The sequence below is a fragment of the Athene noctua genome, chromosome 12 (genome assembly GCF_965140245.1).
Source record: "Athene noctua chromosome 12, bAthNoc1.hap1.1, whole genome shotgun sequence".
Lineage (NCBI taxonomy): Eukaryota > Metazoa > Chordata > Aves > Strigiformes > Strigidae > Athene > Athene noctua.
The window spans coordinates 18,028,589-18,049,843 of NC_134048.1; the positions used below are offsets into that span (position 1 = coordinate 18,028,589).

The window sequence follows — 21,255 nt, forward strand, 5'->3', positions numbered from 1 at the left end:
ACTTCTCCTGGGACAGGGTTTTGTTTGCCCAGGTTGTCCCTGGTCCCAGCCTGGGAGTGGGCATTGGGGTCATCCATTTGCAGGAGGGAGAGCGGGGAATATGTCCCACCTCAGGATCAGGATGCTCTGCCCTCAAGCGTGGTCTATTCCAGCTTCTCCATCCCTGCTCACCCCCAGCAGCCTGTCCCTGGTGCGAGGGGCCCAGCCGGTTACTCTCTCTCCCGCTGTGTTAGGAGCAGCAATACTATCTTTGGAGGGGGGGATGGTGCCGGGAAACAGCTCTGCTGAGCTATTCCCAGCAGCCCACATGTCCCTGTGCAGGGAACCCGTCAGACACGTCTTTATCCCTTGGGAAGGGTGTTGGGAAGAGCCATGTGCGCCGCACGTCCCCGCTGCTGCCTGCCCCCCATATGAGCTGCTCTCACACTTGCCGGCTCCTCTTCTGCATGACAGACTGGCTCAGCTCGGCGGGGGCTGCCAGGGCCCCCCAGCACGTGGCCACCACCACGTCTGGAGTTGGGGAATCCAGCCAGCCTGGCACAGGGGAGCAGTGGGGTCTTTCCCAGCCATCACCACTTCATCCCCCCATTCAGAGCGGCATAAGAGCCCCTCCAGATCCCGAGGGCTGCCTCTCCAGCATCCTTCCTTTCCCCGGCCTCACTCTCCTGCTCGGGCTCCCCCCAGCCCACATCCCCCCTGCCCTGCCTGTGGCTGTACCTGCCCAGCTGCCAGACCCTGCCAAGTACGAGCCAGCAGGCGAGCCCTGCAAAGTGCCACTCATTGCGTGCGGATAGCCAGGGTGCCGCAGGCCGGCTCTCCTCATTCTCCATGTCCGCACAGAATAAAGAGCTTTCCCTTCGGTTTTTCATCAGTGCAAAGAAAACACTGAGATAACAGGTGATAAGTGGCAATCTCTTGGGCTCATCCACCCAGGGAATCATTAGCTGTGCCCATTGTGCAGGCGTTCATTAGCGAGGCAGGAGGGGATGAGTCTGCCTTGCAAACAAGCCAGAAGCACAGATTTCAGTAGTGTTGTCTTTATGGGAAGGGCTTTTTGATTCTTGGAAAGAAAAAGAAAGATAGAAAGGTATCTTTTCAGGGGAGTCTCCTTTTTCAGGATAGCCAGTGCATTTCTTCACTTTTTCTTGCTTGGATCAGACAAAAGCACATCCCCAAGATGGAAATGGTGGCAAGAACTGATGGGTCTACAGACAGTTTAGATCCAAGGATCTTCTGCATCTTGTAACAGTGCTGAAACAAATTGCAAAAAAAATATCCCTTTTTGGACAAACAATGTTTTGCCTATTGAAAGATGCTCAGAAACCTTATTTGAACTCACCAAGGTGTGGGGAGGATTTAAAGCAGGTTCATTAAGCTGGCTTTCACCCCCCCCAGGGTGGGAGGGGTGCAGGACATCAGGGGTGATGGCATGTCCGTGGTGGAAACTCCTGCCACCTCTCCCAGCTCCGTGCCCCTCCGCAGCCCAAAGAGCCCAAGTTCCCAGCCAAACCCACTCTCTGCCGCAGCATCCCAGTTGCACAAGATTTATTATTCCCCCTTCAAAAAAAAAAAAAAAGGGGACTGGGAGGATGCGTTGGAAGTCCCCGAGTGGCCACGGCCGGCCGGGGGTCAGCAGGGCAGGAGGCACAGTGCCGGCACTGCAGGGCCCGGGGAGGCGTCCGGGGGGAATACGCGGAGTCGGTTCAGCACAGGCCTTCTTTAATAAAAACATGAGTCAGCTGCTGGCGTGGGCAGCGGATTTTCTAAACATCCCCTCATATCCTGAGAAAGGGAAAAAAAAAAAGAAAAAAAGAAAACGGGAGGGGGGGCTTGAGGGAGAAAAAAAAAAAAAAAAAGAAAGAAAAGAAAAGAAAAAGAAAACAGGGAAAAAGGCCAGAATTGAAAGCAGACACAGGGAGAGAGCAACTCCTTCCCTCCGGTTTAAGGAGGCAAGAGCCGGGCTGGTCCGGGCTCCTTTTGTTTCCCGTTAGCCAGGCCCTCGCCGCTCCCCCTCATCGGCATCCTGCGGCAAAACTCCCCTCTCCTTGCAGCCACTTTGGCTTCTCCTCCTTTTAAAATTTTTTTTTCCCCCCTTCGCACTCGTCTGCCGGGCTTTAATCGCAAGTTTTGCTCTGCAAAGGGTCCCCGCAGAGGGTGGAGGGAGGAAGTCGGACGGGCTCCGCTCCTCATTGGTGAGGCAGCCTCCCCCCTTCTCCTCCTCCTGAGGTCTCTTTTATTTATACACGCACACACACGCGTGCACATCCCTCGGCCCGGGGCTTTGCTCCACACTGGGGCCTGAGGCAGCCGGACCCCCTCCCAGGTGGGCTGGGGGCTGCCCAGGGCGCTGCTGAGATGCACTAAAGGAGCAGAGTGAGGGCTTGGCTGCAGCCCAGTCCTGGCACAGCCTTGCCTCTCCTTTAGATTTTATTTTATTTTTTCTCCCCTCCTCCCCTCCACTTCATTTCTTCCCTTCCCTCGCTCTCTCCTTTAAGTGGAAAAGCCTTGCCAGCTGGGGAAAGCTGGCAGGGCAGGGAGAGCCTCGGCAGGCAGCAGATAAAGAGTGCGGAGGAGGAGAGGAAGGAATTTCAGGGCGGCCAGCGCCCGTGGGACGTGTGGCACAGGCGCTCGCCCGGTGGGACCCTGCCCAAGGTAAGCCCTCGCGTTACCCACCCGGGTGCCGGCTCGCCCTCCAGCTCTGCTCCAGCCCTTCAGCCGGGAAACCTCATGCTGTCGGTGGTACGGACCCCAAGGACCCTGCCCCCGAGCCAGCCAGTTGCTTTGGAAGGGGCTTTGCTCCCCGGCAAGGGGCTGGCACCCCAAAACACCCCTCCGAGCCCTGGGGAGGTGGTGTTGGGTGGAGAGCGGCCGAACTTTGCAGTATCCTGCAGGAAAAGCCGTCCCGTCAGCTCTCACCAGGTCCCGGGTTGGGATGGTTGCGGGGAGTGAAGGGGATGCTGAAGCTGTGGGACAGGAGGGAGGACCCTGCTGCAGCGGGAGTGGGGCCCAGGGGACCTCGGCGTCTTCCCTGGGGAGCTCTCAGTCCCTTCCTGTATTGCGGGGTTACCCTGGCTCTCCGGGTCCTACGGCTGTGGGAGGACTGGGGTGTGCATGGGGAAGGGGCTGCTTGCCATCCCCACCAAGACATCTTTTAGAGGCAGGAGCGTGCCCCACTGCAGAGCAGTGTCACAGCAGCATTAGTCCGTCCAAAAACATCCATGGACATGCCTAAATTCAGGGTGGTCCCAGCACCACGCTGCTTTGATCTGCGTCCTTGGCAGAACTTGGCAGTCCCCATGGGCCAGGCCAAGGTGGAGAGGGACGGCTGCAAGCCCTGACCAGGGCCTGCGCCCTGGCGTGCCGGGTACTGGAGGGGGAAGAGCCTGGTAAAACCCTTCTGGACGTGGATGTGGGTAACCACTCTGCTATCCCAAAAGCCCAGGAGCTGAGGGCCTCCAGCAGGAGGGAGCTGGTCTGGAGTGAAGCTGTGCTGACTCAGGCAGCCCCAAAAGCCCGGGAACAGGGGGTTGCATGACCTGAAGGGCTTTGGTGCTCATACTGGGACCACTGTGGGCTCAGAGCATCCAGCTCCTTCCAACAGGAAGACTTTCAAAGCAGGACTTGTGGTGGAAAGAGATGTTGTGCTGCTCCATCCTTGCCCCTGAGCACCTGGGGCTTCTGCTAAAGCAGTGGGCAAATAGCTAAAAGTAGTTGGTTTGATGTGCAAACCCTGTTTGTAGGGGCTTGGCAGTGCCAAACCTTTTCAGAGGGTTTCCCATCCATGACAAGGACCAGCAATGTTGAGCCCCAGTGCTCCCCAAGGGCCATTGAGGGGTTCGCTGAAGGGTCATTTTCCCCTCAACACCTTGCAGGACAAGGTGCCTGTGCAGCCCACGCTCTCAGGAAAGGGGCACATTTAATTTAGGCAGCTGTAGCCAGTGGCAAAGACATGGCTCTGCCTGGCAGAGGTCATGTGCTGGGCTGGCTCAGAGGGGGACCCACCAGGTAGCCACCCTGGTTGGCAGCCAGCCCTGGGCACAGTCTGACATGAGGCTTGAAGTCACTCCTTGACACTGATGTCACTCATGCTTGGGCATGTTGTGGCCCTGGTGGCAGTTGCCAGCCCTGGGCTGTGTCCCTGGGTCCAGGAAACATCCCCAAGTCAGTTGGTGCATCAAGAGGGTCACAGCGACCCATTTGCAGCATGCAAAGGGCTTTTTTCTGTCCCTAAATCTAGCTGTCCCTTTCTCCAGCTCAACAGCATGGAGGGTCCTTGCTGAAGGAGCAGGTGGAGGGACTGCAGCCACCCGTTTACCTGCCCTCAGCTCATCTCCTGCACCCCCACACAGGGCTGGGGGTTCAGGGTGCCCACGCTCTGAACAGAGAGCATGTTCTGAACACAAGCCTGGCCAGCTGTAATGCTGCAGTCTGAGAGAAGCTAGCCATGGCTTGCTGTCCAAAGTCCTGTGCATTTTGAGTGGGGTCTCACAAAGCTCTGGCCTGGGCTTGGTCTCTATACTAACTGCCTGGGTGATAGACGAGCACATGTACCCGACTCTGGGCTGTCAGCAAGCTGGGTGGGCAGCCGGTGTGGGGGCAGATTGGAGCGCAGGAGGATCCCAAGGGCTCTGGGGGGAGTCCAGCACCAACCAGGCAACAGCAAGATGTGACAGCATGCTGCCATTAACAGGGAAATGTTAAATGGCTGTGCGTGATCTGGGGAGCTAACAGCCCAGGCAGCTTGTATGGTGGGAAAGGATCTGGGGGCTATAGCGGACACAAACCAGATTGCAGCGTGGTGCAGGGAAACCCACAGCTCTTCCTGTGGGATGTGCTGAAAGGCGCAGGGCTGGAGGCAGCGCAAACAGGCAGGGTGGAGGGAGCAGGTTCTCCCCAGCAAGTGATGCCAAGCACTTCAGCAGGGATGCACACGGAAAGGCTCAGGGAGAAAAGGGAGGAAGATCTGAAGCCCAGAAGAGGACTGGGAGAGGGCTTGATGGGGCTCGTTGGTCACAGAGTGTTATGGGGAGGTAACACAGAGTCTTCATGCATGGGAAAGGTCACTGCAAAGAAGAAAGTTAGCTTTTAGGGGAAATGTCCTTAGGTTTAAAGACATGAGGCTGGGCACCTTCAGCCTCACACGTTTCAAAGGACACGTCAGGCAAATATCTGGCTGGGGAGAAGTGGGCACTGCAGCATGGCAATGACCCCAGGATCTCTTTCAGCCTCATTTTTGATGGGTCTGTGACAGGATTTCCAAAGTGCTCAGAACATCACTGTTAGGACGAGCAGAGCACCGAGGCCCTCTCCAGGACTGGGGCAAGACGGGACTGCCTTAGTGAGCACCAGAGGAAAGCTGAGTTAAGAAATGCTCTCTAGCTGCAAGAGCGATGCCATGCAGGAAGAGACCATGTTGGTTGGCCGTGGCATTGCCCCAGTGACGGAGAGCTGTGACCGGCCGCTGGCAGAGGGTCAGCGCAGGGACTTCTGTGCCCAGTTCTACTCTGGGGCCAGGCCGTCCCTGAGGTCCCTCTGGCCCCAGTGTCTGATGCCATGCTGAAGCAGGATGGGCTTGCAGTGGTGTTCATAGGGTCAGGCTCTGTCAAAGCGTCTTCCCGGGATGCAGCAGCGAAGGGCAGGGACTGCAGTAGCCAAGTGATGGCTGAATCCCACGGGAGCGCAGCCGTGGTGTTAGCAGTGGGGGCTGCCTTTGGCCCAGAGCTGGAGGGAGCTGGAGATTGTGCAGGCTCAGGGCTGGCTGGACACATCCTATCCCTGCGCGGGAGGATCCGAGCTGAACACTTCAGGGAGTTTGTTTGTTTGTACCTTAACCAAGGGAAAGAAATCCCCTGGAGAGGAGCTGCAAGGGGAGGGTATAGACCGGGTATTGTTTCCTGAGAGGCTGGAGCAGCTCCAGGAGGCTCCTTCCGCTCCACCAGGCAAATTGGACATAACGAGGCTTGTTTTAGGGGTGGCTGTTTCCCCTCCTCCTCTCCCCAGTTGCCTAATTAGGCTCCTCGAGCCAAGCACACCTCTGCCCTCCTCCGCTCCCACCGGGACACCTCCTCCTGGAAGTGAAGCATTTTTCTGGCACCGTTGGGGACACAGAGCAGACCCATCTGTGACAGGGAGAGGGACACATGCTGGGGATGCACAGAGGGGTGCTGGGATGGGTTATGCACTGAGCAAGGGGGTCCCACAGGTCCATTGCCCCCCCCCCCCCCCCCCCCCCCAATGATAGCAGATATACAGTGATGTGTTGCCTTTCACACCCTGCTTTTTCATTGTCCCTGGGCACGCACACACCTGAGACACAGGCTGTGGCATGCCCTGGTCTGTGTTTGTACCTTCCTCCTGCAATCACCAACCTGCCAAGCAAGAGGACTGCGGTGTGGAGAGCCTGTGCAGGGAGCAGGGAGAGCACAAAAGCTCCCACAGAAAGGCTGATGCCAGAAAAGCCAGGCTGGTGTAGTGACAGCGGTGTATGTCCTGCACCCATGGACAGACTCGTCCTCTCCAGGGCATGCCTGCAGGGGCACCTGCTCATCTGTCCAGGTCTCCACTAACACCCATCCTATGCTCTTCCCAGGGCTCAGCGAGAGCCGATGTGTGATGGGGCTTGCAGGAGGCTGTGGGGTGCAGGAGCAGGAGCTGGGAAGGGTTGGGGAGTGCAGGGATAATAACAGGGGTGCTGCACTGGATGTCAAATCCTGGGCTGCAAACCAGGAGACAGATGGAGTAGGAGGTATCTTCTCCGTGCTATGGAAGGGGACTTCTCAGCATGTCCCCACAGGCAGCACTGGGGCTGCTCGGGGGGGACGAGGCTCCCAAAGCCGGCAGGAGACAGGCAAAGCTGCCTCTCGGTGAGAGGCCCCATCCTGCTGGTCCCTCTGCCTTCCCTCTTCTGGCCCGTCTACCATGAGAAAGAGTCTGTGACTGAAATCTTAATGTTACCGAGACACAGTAATTGGCACCAATTAAATTGCTACATTCATGTTTGAATTGCTTTAACTGGCGAGACACACTGTCTTATTTATACAAAAAAATATGTTTGCTTGTGGGTTTGTCTGAACTGGGGCCAGCAGAAAATACACCATTTCGAGCCCCGCTCTCTGCAGGCACATTCTCCTGGAAGTCACCTCAGTTTTAGCCTTTGCCGAGCAAATGGTTGCAGAACAGAAACCCCACTTTCCTCAGGGCCAAACGCTGCCGGCATTGCGAGAGGGGTCCCCTCCTCTCTCCCTGCAGGCAACTGCCAAGTTTCCATCTCCAGGCTGGGAGTTGTTTGGGAGAATATGGTCTGATTGCTGGTGCGGGCAGCAGGACTCGGTGCCCATTTAAAGCTGCGCTCAGGAGAGGGCAAGGGGTGCTGGCAAATGCCAGCCCCTGCTCTGAGTCCTGCCTCGGCTTCTCCTCTGGAGGATCTATGAGGTTTTGGGGGCGGGGGCTGTCTGCAGAACATGGGTGCAGAGGGGAGCTGATTTTTGCTTTGTGTCTAAGGGAAGAACTGCTGGAGGTTGGAAAGGACCCTGCATGCAGGGTGTCAAACACGGCTCATTCTGCCTGGCCAGAACATGTAGGAGGAGGTTATCCAAGAGGGAGGCATCCCTTGTGCAACCTGTGGATGCACAGGGAATGTGCTGGCTTTCTGCACCCCCTGCTCCAGGAAGCTCTGTTGCTGCCCCCAGGCCCTGCTGGTATAAGGAGGTGGGGGCCAGTCCCTCCTCATGTGTGAGTGGGCAGGAGAGGAGACATGGGATGAGGGTGTCTCCCCCAGCACTGCAGTTTGTCTGTCTCTGCAGGCTGGGTGCCACCACCCTGGTGTTCCTACCCCTCAGGTGAGCTTACGGAGAAGGGGACAGGATCAGCCCCCAGCAACAAGAGCTGCACCAACAGCTGCATTTTGCTCCCTCTCGGGAACCCAGAAGTGGCAGAGCCAAATCAAACACAGCCCCCCTCTGAAAGCAGCCTCTGCCCTTCACACCCCAGCACTACCTGGCCCCATCACCTCCCACCTTGGCCACGGTGCCAGGCTCCTCTCTAGGTCCTACAGATGGGCAAAGGGTACTCTGACCGCAGAACTGGTGAGCGCCTAATCCCAGCCACGAGAGCCTAAAACCCCAGAACAAAGCGATTAAGCTCGGGTCCCTCGCAGGCAGCAGAGAAGAGAAAAGCAGATATATCCACAGAGATGATCTCCTCCTCCTCCCCAGCAAATGTGTGTCTCAGGGAAATTTTCAGAGGAGGATCAGGTTACTCACTCTTCATTGGCATGTGGGGCTGGTAAGACCACAACTCTGACTGCTCCTGGAGCTTTGCAAAGCCCCTACATCCTACTAGGGTTCAGGATGGCTCCTTGTCTCCTCCTGCATCCATCACCTTCCCCTCACAGCTGATGATTAGTGGTTAATTAGAGCCAGCCGGGACCTTTGGCTCCAGCCTTGGCCCCACCATAGCAGCCACCCTCCAAGAGCGGCTGCGAGCAGTTGATGGAGATGCTGATGTGCTGGGGACTGTTTCCTTCCTCATGTATACCTTAGCAGAGTGCTTCCCTTGAATTGCTGCGGGAAGGCAGACACAGCTTTCTGGCAGCTGCGGTACAAGAGCAAGGAAAGCCCTGGGTGTACCAGGACATGGGATGAGCACCTGGGATGGTGCCTGATCCTTGGTCTCACATCCCCTGCTTCCCCTCTCCACTCTGCCAAGTGGTGGGGAAAATCAGGGAGTGAGTGGATGGGCTCTGCTCAGAGGGGCAAGTGCCATCCAGCCTCACATACTCAGGAGCTGGGAACTCTGAATATTGGCCGGTTTGGGGATGGAGGGGCCAGAGAGCTCTTTGAGTCACTGTTGCTGGCCAGCCCCAAGGCTTTGCTACCCAGTTGGAGGGGCCAGTGGTGGAGTGATACAGGGAGCTGTGTGAGTCCTGGCCTGTGGTTTGGGTGTCCTGCAGCCACCTTCATGACTCACATTGCTCACATGCTCGTGAAGCAGCCTGGAGTGTTCTCCCAAAAATGTCTTTGCTGTCAGGGGGAATGGAGAAGTTAGGGGATGGTCATGGGCAACCCCGGCTGGGCTCCATTGCATCCTTTAGAGCATCCTGCTGGAGAAGGATGCTGGGAAAGGCTTAAACGCTCTCAAAGGGCACATTTGTGCCTTCCCCAGGGGGTCATTACACTGCAAAGGGTGAGCCCCAAGGCTGAACAGAGCCCTGATCCCTACACCCAGCGTGAACATCCCCCGTCGTGCACAACACCAGACTTCATGGCTGTGCTCCAGAAAACACTCGACAGCCCCCAGCACCACCACGGGTCAGCCCCAGCATTACCATGGCCCTGGCACCCACTGGCTGCTGTAGGGAGACCAAGGGACGCAGGGTTTGGGGGAGGCAAGGAGCGGGGCATGCAGAAGGGACAGCCAAGCACCGCATTGGCTTTGCCTTGGCACATGGCAGCTGTTCCTCCCAACACCCCCATTCCTCCTTCCCCAGCTCCAGGTGAGCCTTGGTCTTTGCCCAGGGTTTTCCCACAGTCTGGGCCAAGCTCGCAGGCTCCGGGGAGCAGCCCCGCCAGCCCCAGGACCCGGCTTTTCCTCCGAAAGCGGAAGCGGGGGAGCATGCGCAGCCGAAAAGGCCACGAATACCAACACTCAGGGCTGGGGGATTATTTATAATGCTGGCACCTCTCCAAACAGATGTTTCATTTTATTTTGAACTTGCACTAAATAGGTCACTCGTTTCTTCCATCTCCCATGGGCTTAAAACGGAGGGGGAAAGCAGGGGGGGATTAGGGGTGAGAGAACAGGGCTCACCATGGTCCCACGTCCCCCTGTGCCAGCTCCTCACAGCGATGCGTTGCGGAGAGCCACAGCTGGAGGTTTGCTGGGCTGTGTGTATGGATGTCGTGGTCTCCCCATGCTCGGAGAGGGGGGATGGCTGCAGCTGAAATGAGGCTGCGTGGGGCTCGCCACCCCACCCCTTTCCTCACATGGCTGACCCCAGGTCTGCTGAATCATGCTGCCAGGACTCAATGTGGACTCGTCATCCTCCCTGGCAGCTTTCCCCCACCCCGCTTTGGAGTCACGGTCCTCATTTTCAGCTTTCAGACAGATGCCATCAAAGCCCGTGATACCCCATGGCAGGCTGGCCCAGAGGAGACTGGCTGTGCTAACTCGTGTCCTGTTATCTGCTGCAGGACCAGTGCCCTCACAACCTCACAACTGCTTCCTCCAGGGGCCACTGAAGCTTGTGACCAGGATCTGGGGTCCTGGGCAGGGTCTCTGTTCCCACCAGCCCTGCTCTCTGCAGCAGAGACAGGCAAGAGAGCCGTTCCCACCTGTGGGCACGATGGCCCTGAGCTCTCACTGCCCCAGAGGTGGCATCTGCCCCTTCTTTCACCATCTCCTAGAGAGCTGGATCACATCAGGGTTGTGGCTTTAATCACATCTTCACAGACCAAGGAGCTCTGACCACTCAGAGTGTTCAGGGATCAGTGACACTGCCAGTGAGTGCTTGCAAAACCTCACCTCTGCATGACTAAAAGAAACCCCAAAATTCAGGCGTGTTGCAAGCAGCCACCCAGGGCTCTCAGCATCCCTTGGTCTTACCAGTGCCTGGGTAATGCCTCAGGACCCCCTTGGTGCGGGCAGGCAGCTGGACAAGGAGGGTTTGGGCAGGGATGGCCTGTGGGACCCCAGGGACTCCCCAGCCCCTCTGCTCCTCAGCCTGGTTTCAGATTTCCTACCTCTGTGTTTTATCAGCAGCTGTTTATGGGCCTTGGGAGGACAGGCTCCCCATGTGTGTGCCCTGCCTAATTCTAGCCATGTGCTGGGAAAAAGAAAAAGGGCTCTGTGATGATAATCTGGCCTGTGAGTAAACGCAGTGTCATGGGAGCCGAGGGACCCCAGAGGAGGGATGTTGCAACTCCGGACAGCTCTAGCCAAAAGAAAAAAAAAAAACCCTCTCAGTTTTATTTAGATTAAAGGGTGGGAAAGAAACAGTGGTGGAGGCCGGGGGGAGGGTGGCAGAGGAAAACAGGACAAGCCAAAGAGTTTCACTGTTGGACAAGCAAGGCTTGGGTTTCAGGGGTCACGAGCCTTTGCTCAGGGAGCTGTTTGCCTTCAAAAGCAGGGGACAGTGTCCCCCCAGCCAGGAGAAGCCCTCGCTCCCTGGCTGCAAGTGGCGTTGATCATGGGATCCATACGGGGCTTTTTTTATTGCATATGGGCACCCATGATCTCACTTAATGACTCAGATGCGCTTAGACAAAGAAGAAATAAAGTATATTTTACTTCCCGCTAATCTGCACCAGATGTCCCTGGCCTGCTTGGCAGTATGGTGGGGCCAGCGAGCATTGTGGGAGCGCCTGGAAGCACAGCCCCAGCAAGAAAAAGGGCTAGAAATAGAAAGCCAGAGGAAGAGAAAGGACGGGCGGCTGTGTGAGAGGCCTGGCTTCATTTCTCCACTCCTTCCTTCGCCGCGGTCGTGCTGCCGCCAGCCAAGATGCGCTCGCGGGCTGGGCTGGCGTCCAGCATCTCTGCCCAGCATCGCTGGAGAGGGGAGGCTCGGGCAAGGGGAGCACAGCTGGGGGAGAAGAGCAACAGGGGGCAATGGATATAGGAATCACTCCTGGAAATATAAATGGGATTTGTTGAGAAGGGGCTGTGCACCCCAATTTCCAGAAGACAGTACATTCCCTTGCTGGTGATTGATGGTTTGTAGGGACCAGAGCTACTTCCAAGGTGGCTGTCAGAGCAGTCTCCCCCTCCATGGCATGCTGAGCCATCCCCTTCCCTATGCACCAGCTTTTCAGGCTGGTTCCCAGCTCCCACAGCTCTGTGGATGCTTGTGGAACCCCCATACTGGCTTTCTGCAGCGCATTAGTGGTTGTGGAGCAGAGGTGAGAAACATGGGGTCGGCATCCTCAGAAGGAAAGCAGTGGATGGGGAAGGTCTCCTTAGCATGAATGCCCATCTGTGTAGATCTCGCATGATTTAAGGCAGTTGCAGGGCTAGAAATGTCCACATTCAGTGTGATCCATGCTTGGGGATGGGCAGTGCCATGCGATGCTCATGCCAGCAGTGGCTGCCACGTGTGCTGAGATGCTGTGCCATGAGCACTGCGTTGTACACATGCTGGGAGCAAGCGCAGAAAGGAAGAGCCTCAGAGGTGTGGCAGGGCATGCTGAGCAAAGTCAAAGGAAATTCTTGCCTTGTTACCCAAGAATAGTCAAGACTCAGCCCACACAACATATTTTGGGTGTTAGCAAAGGCATCTTGGGCTTCCTAACATCCTTAAACAAGAGATAGGCCTGTAGTGGGAGAACAGCAATAAATCAATAAGGTTTAGTGATGCTTTTGTTCCTTAGCAAGGCACTGCGAGGTGGGAAGGAGAGGCAGAGATGGCTGAAGGAATGATCCTCCCTAAATAAAGGTGGGACCATCCCCAGCTGACACTGGATGCAGCTCTTCCTTGTATCAAAAATCCTGTGCATAGTCCTGCTCCTGCTGCAGAAATTTCTGTCCAAGTTCATCAGCCACAGAGGCATCAGCCCCCAGCCGTCGCTCGCAGCAGCGAGCGGGGGAGTGGGAGAGGAGGTGGAGGAGAAAGCTCAGCTGTTGTCAGATTTGGGATGCAGGAGAAATGGGAGCGGGCTGCTCTGGAGAAGCTGTGAAGTCACGAGATGGAGAATCAGGAGACAAATCCTGGTCCTGGCACAGTTGTGGCCCTGCAGCGTAGCCTTGGCCGTGCTGTTTGACCTCGCTGCTCTGGCTCTCCTTCTCGTGTCCGGTCTGTAAGAGCACAGCTCCACAGGTCATCAGAGCCTGGGGTGCACTCTGCACAGCCCTGCTGCTGCTCAGGGATGTCAGGAGGCCCCCGTTTATCCCATCACCTCATGCAACACTGTAAAAGCATGAGGCTAGAGATGCTCACACCAGCTTTCAGTGGTGCCCGGCCCCAGCCAGCTATGGGATGCTATCCTTTCACCAGCACGACAGTGGGCTGGGAAACACGACAGCCCTGGAGCTGGCTCAGCTCTCCCTCGTCTCGCCTGCAAACACCGCTTGCCGCTCTCAGTGTCCGGAGAAGGAGTGGCTGCCGGGTACATTCCTGTGGCTATGCGTGCAGCGTGACAGCCAGGCTGATGTGATTACAGAGAAGAGTTAAGGACAGACAGTGTGGCTTCGTCACCTGGCGGGGACAGTTGCCTGTATCTGTGTCTTGTTTGGACTCAAAATCCTTCCAGACATTCACAGTCCGGTGATGTCCAGCTCCCGGGCTCGCTGGGCAGCAGCGCGGAGGCGAGCAGAGCCACGTCGTGCAGGCTGGTGGGGAGCCGTCCTCCCCCGCGGCACTCAGAGGAGCCCCAACAAGGCCCCTGGGACCTGAGCCCACGGGAGAGCACAGCCACCCCACAGGCTGAGGGGCTGAGTGTGGGCGTGGGGCTGCATCACCCAGCCAGCCCAGCCTCCCTACGAGCCAGCTGACCTCCTGTCTCCTCTCCCAGCCAAATTCCTCTTTTAGAATAATAAACAGTGCAACTCAGGAGAAAAGCTCCCTGCCCTGCTGGGCCAGGGACAGCTTGCCCTCACATCACAGTGATGGAGAAGGGCAGAGGGGAGGCCTGTACCCGTGCTGGTGGGGAGGAGAGGATGGTGGGGGGTATAATGTGGGGATGGAGAGCTGGGACTTCACTTCAGTGCCTGCCGTGGAGGTGCAGAGCTGAGTGAAGGGCGCTGGACATGGCACTGCTGCAGGACCTCCCTGGCCTTCAGGCATGTGCCAGGATGGCTGGAGGCAAATGGTCCCATGGCTTGAAAATACTCAGGTCCTGGCCCACAGGAGGGATGTAGGAGTCTGAGGGGTCCGTGGCACCCTGCTCAAACATAGGGCTGAGAGAAGACAATCCAAAGCAGCTGAGCACCGTGTAGGTGCCTGTGTTTGGGTCCTTGGGTGGGACAACACCTGGGTGTCTGCTTTTGGATCACTGAGTGGGGCTGCACCCACCTCAGCTCTTCCTTGTCTGGCACTCATAGGGTGCATCTTACTGCTCCTGCTGAGAACAAAAGCTGAGATTGAGGAGGGAAACAACAAGTGCTCTCAAGGCCGGCAGTGAGCTGAGTGCATTTGCATCCCTTGTGAAATGCCTGTGTGCACCCACATGTGTGCTTGCACGTGTCCTTGTGACAGGGAGGGGAAGGTTTGTCCTTCTGCTGTCCAGACTGCGTGCATCCTGTGGGATGGGCAAAGCTCAGCACCTCCAAGTGTGCCTCTCACCCAGCCAGAACAGACAAACAAGGGAGAGGTCACCATTCCTCGTGAAACATTGCCACCCTCCCACTCTGCTTGGGAAGCATCTCCAAGAGAAATGCCTTTCTGCAAAACCAGCAGATTTATTAAAACCAGCTATGAACACAGGGGAGGTGGCCAGAGGCAGCAGGCGGAGGCTGCAGGGCTCTCACTGCTTGCTGAAGCAACACCCCTGCTCGCCCAGCAACACCCTTGCTAGCCCGGCACCCGCATGCACCCGTGTCCAGCTCCTTGGCTCCAGCAGAGCAGTGGTTTGGCCCATTAGTGATCCTGCAGAGATCACTGGTGGAGTGAGGGACCTGTCTGTGTGGGTAGAGGAAGCCAAGATCTCACCTGCAACAGGACTAACAGTGACAACTATGAAGCTGAACAGGCAGCTAAAAGCTGGGCCTGAGCTTGGTGGCAGGCAGATATTTGGAGGGGAAGAGCGGGTGGTAAATACAGCCTGGCTTGTGCATGCAGTCAGGGAGGGGTGAAAAGAGAGGATCTCAGTTGTCCTTACAACCCTGAGCATTGAATAATGGATGAATCATACACCTCTGTAAAGGAGAATTGGGAAACCAAGCTAACTGTTCTCACGGCAGTGCCTTGGGGGGCAGCAAGATTAGGTTGTCCATCCTTCTCCTCTCTCCTGCAGTGGTGCCCTCTGAGGGTGGGTGCAGTGATGTCACATTCATTTACAGCCTGAATTTCACCTCAGTCCTTTCATCCTACCCACCCCCAGCTCTTCCCCAAAAGTGCTCTCATCCCCTCTGGCAAATGCAGAAGAGAGAAGGAGTCACGGAGGGGATTTCTGGAGGGGGGAGAGGGAAGCTGCTGAATAAGCTGGAGACCTGGAAGGCTTTGCTGGTAGATCAGACTTCTGTTGAGCCAAGGCAAGAGAATAATAAAAACATCTGACAAGCTCACATCATTTAAAAACCATTTCCTCCTTAACATCAAGCAGGCCAGGAGGCCACTCTAGGGCCAAAGAGGCAGCATTGCTGCTCAGCAAGAGATGGTGCCTGGGGCCAGGTCAGCAAGTCCAGATTGCCACTAGCCATCCTCATTCCTGGCGAGCAGCTTCCCAGAGCACTGTGCCAGCATCACGGGTGCTCCTCCTCGGGGTCTGCCTTGGGAGCAGGTTCAAAATACCTCTTGTGCTGGGAGAGGGGAGGTGGCCCAGCAGCAGGGCAGGAGCTCAGCCCTGGATTACGATGTGGCTGAGCCATGAAGTTCAGGTCCATGCAGGAGCATCTCCCAAGTTCAAGACTACTGAATTCATTTCACCCCAGCTTTGTCCAGGCACAGAGGAAGCCCTTCCCTTTACTATTTCCTTCCCTTTTTCAGCTTCTTCATTTTGCTTTTCAGAAATATTCATCCCTGTCCCTGCAGGCACGATGGGGAGAGTTACCTGTCATCCCATTACATGGGAGACAGACCCCACTGCTCTTAGGGAGCTCTGGCCTCATCTTCTCTGGGCTCTCAGTTTGCACCAGCAAGGGTTGAAAATGCTCTGTGGAAAAGATTTTTTGAGAAATGTTGATAAAAGGGATTTTAAAGTAAAAAATCCTCAAATATTCCCTTAAAATACATATATTTAGAAGTTAAATACAAGAAACTAATTTTTTTGTGGAATTTCTTTGGGCTTCTTTTATTTCATTGGAAGGAGAAAATGTGGGAGGGTTGGAGGGGGATCTGTTTTCTAACAAGTTTTATCTCATTGGGACTGAGGGAAGCAAAAACTAAGGGAAAAAAGGCAAGCGGTAGAGCAGAGGGAGGGAGAAAGGCAGGGCTCTGCGGCGGGGGGAGCAGCATTTCAAGCAGAGATGAGCAAGAGCTGACACAACTGTTGGAACCTCCAGCAAAATCCCTGTTTACCAGTGGGAGATGCCTTAGAAACAGCTCCTTCTGCAGATCTGGCGTGAGGGGGAACCAATCACCCAGCCAGGAGGGAAAGGCTGAAAACTGGAAAGAGATAGGAAGTTTCTGAGGTGGAGAAGGGAGCCTGGGCTTGGGTGGGGGCTCAAGGACCCCCCTGCGCGGGGTGGCTGAGGGACTCCTCTGCTGACAGCAGTGCTACGCTCATCCTGCTTTGCTCTTGGCAGGGTTTGGCCACCGAGCCACGGAGCTCGCCATGCTGCACCCCTCTCTGAAGACAATTCTCTGGCTCCTCATCCTCACTGGTGAGTGCTGTGGTTGGGGAGGTGTGTGCAGGATTGGGCCCTGTGCTGGGGATGCTGCCCTGGGATGCTCACTCCGGAGCAAGTGGGAGGAAAGGGGCAATGCTGTGGGGAGACGCAAGGGTGCACAGCACGCTCCAGGCACATCTGTTCCTCCTAATGGCTCGGGTCGGTGGGCTCATGCTGACCCAGTCCTATGGCGGGGTGGATGTAAAGTCCCTGCGTGTCCCTGGGGGTGGTCCCCAGCTTCCCTGCCCACCCGTGGGGACACTACGGAGGAGCACATGTCCCAGTGCCACTCAGACATCTGGGAAAAGGGTAAAGCAAAGAAGCTGGGAGAGACACAGGGAGCCATTCAGGAAGACCTTACCTGCTCTATTGCTTCCAAAGGATTTCCTGCAAGGTTTTGCTTTCATTCCTTTTTCACTTTCTTGTAAACTGACGTTGTTTCAGCCTAGTCTGTGTCCTGTCTGACACTGTCCCTGTGGAGAGGCAGCTGGCAGAACAGGGTATTGCCTCATCTCCTCTCTCCCTTGCCCACTAAATGCATGGCCTTTCCAAGCTTTTGAAGGTGCATCTGAGACCTACCTCTGCCTTTCCAGAGACAGGCTCATTTTGGGGTCAGCAGTACTATACTATACTGTACTATACTGTCAGCTCCCTGGACTGTCTGAAACAGCTCACAGTATGCATAAAAGCCAAGAATGTGAGCAAACGTGGGTGAGGCCGAGGTCACTCCCATTTCCAGCCCTGTCCTCACCATGGATGCCCCTTGTGCTGGTGTAACAGCATCACAGCATGGCTGCCTCCCAGCATAGATTCAGTGGCTGCCCCAACTCCCTCCCGAGCCAGACTTCTGCTCCTCACCACCCAGTGACACTGCGCAGCACTGGGTAGCACTGAGGCTGCAGTTAACTTGCAGAAAGGTTGGGCAGGGGCAGACGTAGTTAAAGCATAAAATGAGGGGTTCTCCGCCCAGCATTGCTACAGACAACATGGGCAACTTTGAACATTGCTAAACCCTGTGATGTCTTATTTTCTCTCCAGTAAGGGTTTCAGGAGGTACAGGGAATGAAGGGTGACCCACCAGGGTCTAGGTTGATGGAATATTTCTGAGGAGTGCACATATTTGTCGGTGGTGGCCATGCCAAGGAGGACAAATCCAGGAAGGTTATTTTTCAGTGTAAAGGCTGACACTACAAACCAAATACACTGGCATGAGGCTGTGCTCCAGCTTGCTTCTCCTTGGATTTTAGAAGAATACAATTTGGTCTCATCTCTCTCTTCTCCCAGGTATGCTGGTGGTAACATCTGGTGGCAGCAGGCTGCGCATCGAACCTGGAGATGCTGAGCTTGTCCTCGGCCTCCACAGCACCTTCTCCCTCTTGTGCTATGGAGATGGCATGCTGGTTTGGGAACGGGAGGGTCAGCCCCTCACCGCCTCACTGGAGCACAGGGATGGTGTCTTCGTCAGCAATCTCACCCTCAGGAATGTAACAGGCCGTCACACTGGGGAGTACGTGTGCACCTACAGCCCTGACCAGGCTCCAGACACAGCAGAGAGGAAAGCCCTGTACATCTATGTTCCAGGTAGGGGACAGCATGTCCTTGTCTCTGCATTTCCACAGGGTTTAGCAACCAGAAGAAAGAGGGTTTTGAATTATCATTCTGTCTCCAAGCACCTGGCCTCCCAGAATCCTCTTCCCATTGCAGGAGAGCCCTTATGACAGGTCATCTGGCTGTGGCATGTCTCTGGTATGCCAGGTCATGGGAGAGGCCCATGTGTGGTGTGTTGGGACAAGTGGTGGGACAGGCAATGGTGCTAGGCAGCAGTGTCTGGGTCTCTCTCACCCTCCCGTGAGAGGTTTGGCAAACTCTGACGTGGCAGCTCTGCTTTGCTATGGAGAGTAAGGGAAGAAGCATCCCACTGGTCTGGAGAAAGAGCCCTGTGTTGGAGCGGTCCTGGTGGAGCACAGAGCAACCCTAGTTCAGCTTGAAGCAGCTTTCTGTAACCAGTGCTTCCTCTCTCTCACAGATCCCTCCCTGGTCTTCCTCCCAACAATCACCTCTGAAGAGCTCTTCATCTTCATCACGGGCTACACAGAAGCTGTCATCCCATGCCGTGTGACAAACCCACAGATGCAGGTGACCCTCTATGAGAAAAAGGTGGAGAACCCCATCCCAGCTTCTTATGACCCACAACAGGGATTCAAAGGCTTCTTTGAGGATAAGACCTATTTCTGTCGGACGTTTGTGGATGACCAGGAGGTGGATTCAGACACCTTCTACGTCTACAGGATCCAGGGTGAGCTGCCATTGCCTGAGCATACCTGTGCACCTGCCATAGCTGTTCCTTTAGCCCAATGGCAGGGGACAGCAAAGCTCTCCCCATCTCCTTAGCAATGTCCCTGATCAATCTAGAGGTTGCATTTAGTCCTGCCTCTGTTAGAGAATGGGTTCTGCCAAAGTGTGAGCTCCATCCCTCAGGGAAGAGACTTTCCAGTGGAACAGTCCACCCAGGATAAATGGACCAGGTGCCCACTCAGCCCTTCCTTCATTATTCATTCCTTTCTTTCACCTTTCCCACAGTCTCATCTGTGAATGTCTCCATCAGCGCAGTGCAGACCATAGTGCGTCAGGGAGAAAACGTTACCCTGATGTGCACCGTGAGCGGCAATGAGCTAGTCAACTTCAACTGGGATTATCCCCGCAAGCAGGTGAGTGCTCCAATCCCAAAGGCTCCAGGCAGCAGCTCCAACCTTTACCCAGATGTCCCACGGCAATCACTCATCAGTATTCTAGGTGAAGCTTCATAGGAAGCTTCACCCCATGGCAGAAGCTGTGGGATGTTGCTGCTGTCACACAGAGAGTCTTGGATTAAGGCTGTCTGTCTCAGTGGCCTCTGATCAGCGCATGTTCCCTGTCCCTGTGGCAGCCAGACTCAGGTCCTCTACCCTCTCCTCCTCCCTCTCTGTGAGCCTGGTTTTGTAGCTCCAGTGGCAGAACATGCTCTTGACTTCTCAGACCGCATCTCCTGTCCCTGTTGTGCAGGCAGGGAAGGTTGTGGAGCCAGTGACTGACTTCCTGCCCGGATCCACCCACGAGATCCGCTCCATCCTCATCATCCAGAATGCAGAGCTGGAGGACAGTGGGACCTACATTTGCAACGTCTCCGAGGGCTACCATGAGAAAACGGACAGGAAAGACATCACAGTCCATGTGATCGGTGTGTTGCTGCCCACACACCCAAAGCCAGCAAACCACGTGGGCATCCAGGCAGGATGCCCCAGAGTGACGCCCTCTTCTCTCTGCACAGCCTCCAGCTCTCTCCACTCTCTCACCTCTGCCCTAAGTAACCATGGCCTAAAGCCAACCCTCACCCCATGTCACCTCTGCCCACTTCTTGGCTTCAAAACACCCCAAATCTCCCACCATGCATTTTGTGACCCTTTAATACACTTGAGGGTAGGGGTAGGAGCTCTTCTGCACTGTGCAGTGCCAAGGCAATGTGAATTCATGTTGTCACCTCCTACCTGCATCTGTTCTTTAAGGGAACCTGCCCCATCTCCCCAAGATAACAACCTTTTCCCCACATGCGGCCTGCTCCATGAGCTCCTCTGCTCCAGTGCAGCTCTGCACCCACACTCTCCTTGGACACAAGTCTGAAGCCTTGAGGGATAAATCTGGAACTGCCGCACCACTTCTGGGTGTTCAGAGTGGTTTGGTCCAGATCCATGTTTGTCCAGAAGGCTGGAGAGGGTGTTGTTTCTCTCTCTGACTCCCCTATCTCTCCTGTCCCCTCTCAGAGCATGGCTTTGTGCACTTCCACACCCACCTGCCCAGCACAGTGTATGCCGAGGTCCACAAGAGCCGCACCATCCAGGTGGAGGTGGAGGCGTACCCACAACCCAACATTGTGTGGCTGAAGAACAACAAGACATTGACCATGGAGAGCAGCAGCGAGTTCACCATCACCAGCAGGAACCTGTCAGAAACCAGGTGAGGGCCCATCATTTCCTCACCAGGGTGTGGGGAGGGGATAATTCACTAAGCAACATCCCAAACTGTTGGTTGGACATGGTTGGTGGTTGAATGCTTTTCTGTGAGTGGATTTTGAGCCTGTCTCAGATGGGTGGGAACTTGCTGCCTCTGAGCATTGTCAGTCTCCAGGTACCTTCCCACACCCATCACTCTGGGACCGTGTCCTTCCAGGTACCAGACGGCTCTGGTGCTGGTGCGGGTGAAGCAGGAGGAAGGAGGATTTTACACCATCCGGGCTTCCAATGAGGATGATGAACAGGAGCTGTCCTTCCATCTGCAGATAAATGGTGAGGATGGGCATGCAGACATGGGGCGGAGGAATGTGGGGGCAGTCTCATGGGATGGCTCCATCCTTTGCTGCAGCCCTTATGCCTCTGACTACAGCTCCAGAGAGGTTTTGTTTAAAGGAAGAGCATTCAAGCAAGAAACATGCTCATTTGAAATATCTCACACTTGGTCTCAGAACAAGGGGAACGGGGGGAGAGTGCAGATGCCAGCAGGTTGGCCTTCATGCTCTGGTCCAAGGTAGCAGATGCAGAGATGATTGTGCAGGTCTGATGTCCAGGACTTTCCCCCATGTTCACCTGTGCTCTCCAAGCAAGCAAGATGGGGGCAGGTCTCCTCCATAACCCCCTCAAAACTTTCTCTTTTTGCTGTTAGCTTTCAAAAATAAAACATGACTGATGTGATGAGTCCTACCTCACTGTCTCATCACCCCCAGGCCATGTTAGGGGTACAGGGAAATAA

The 21,255-nt window shown here is 55.6% G+C and overlaps 1 protein-coding gene across 2 annotated transcripts in view; it reads left to right on the forward strand.

The window, feature by feature from the left end:
- Positions 1-2,114: 2,114 nt before the first annotated feature.
- PDGFRB (platelet derived growth factor receptor beta) overlaps positions 2,115-21,255 on the forward strand; it is a 34,319-nt gene continuing 15,178 nt past the window's right edge. The window contains exons 1-8 of one of the 2 annotated variants that reach the window (XM_074915645.1): positions 2,115-2,652; positions 16,393-16,470; positions 17,761-18,057; positions 18,503-18,772; positions 19,057-19,184; positions 19,519-19,693; positions 20,274-20,466; positions 20,680-20,795. In XM_074915645.1, the coding sequence (XP_074771746.1) occupies positions 16,422-16,470; positions 17,761-18,057; positions 18,503-18,772; positions 19,057-19,184; positions 19,519-19,693; positions 20,274-20,466; positions 20,680-20,795 (1,228 nt within the window). In that variant the 5' untranslated portion in view covers positions 2,115-2,652; positions 16,393-16,421. Of the gene's footprint in view, positions 2,653-16,164; positions 16,279-16,392; positions 16,471-17,760; positions 18,058-18,502; positions 18,773-19,056; positions 19,185-19,518; positions 19,694-20,273; positions 20,467-20,679; positions 20,796-21,255 lie in introns of those variants that run through there. The other variant, XM_074915646.1, reaches the window with a different exon arrangement.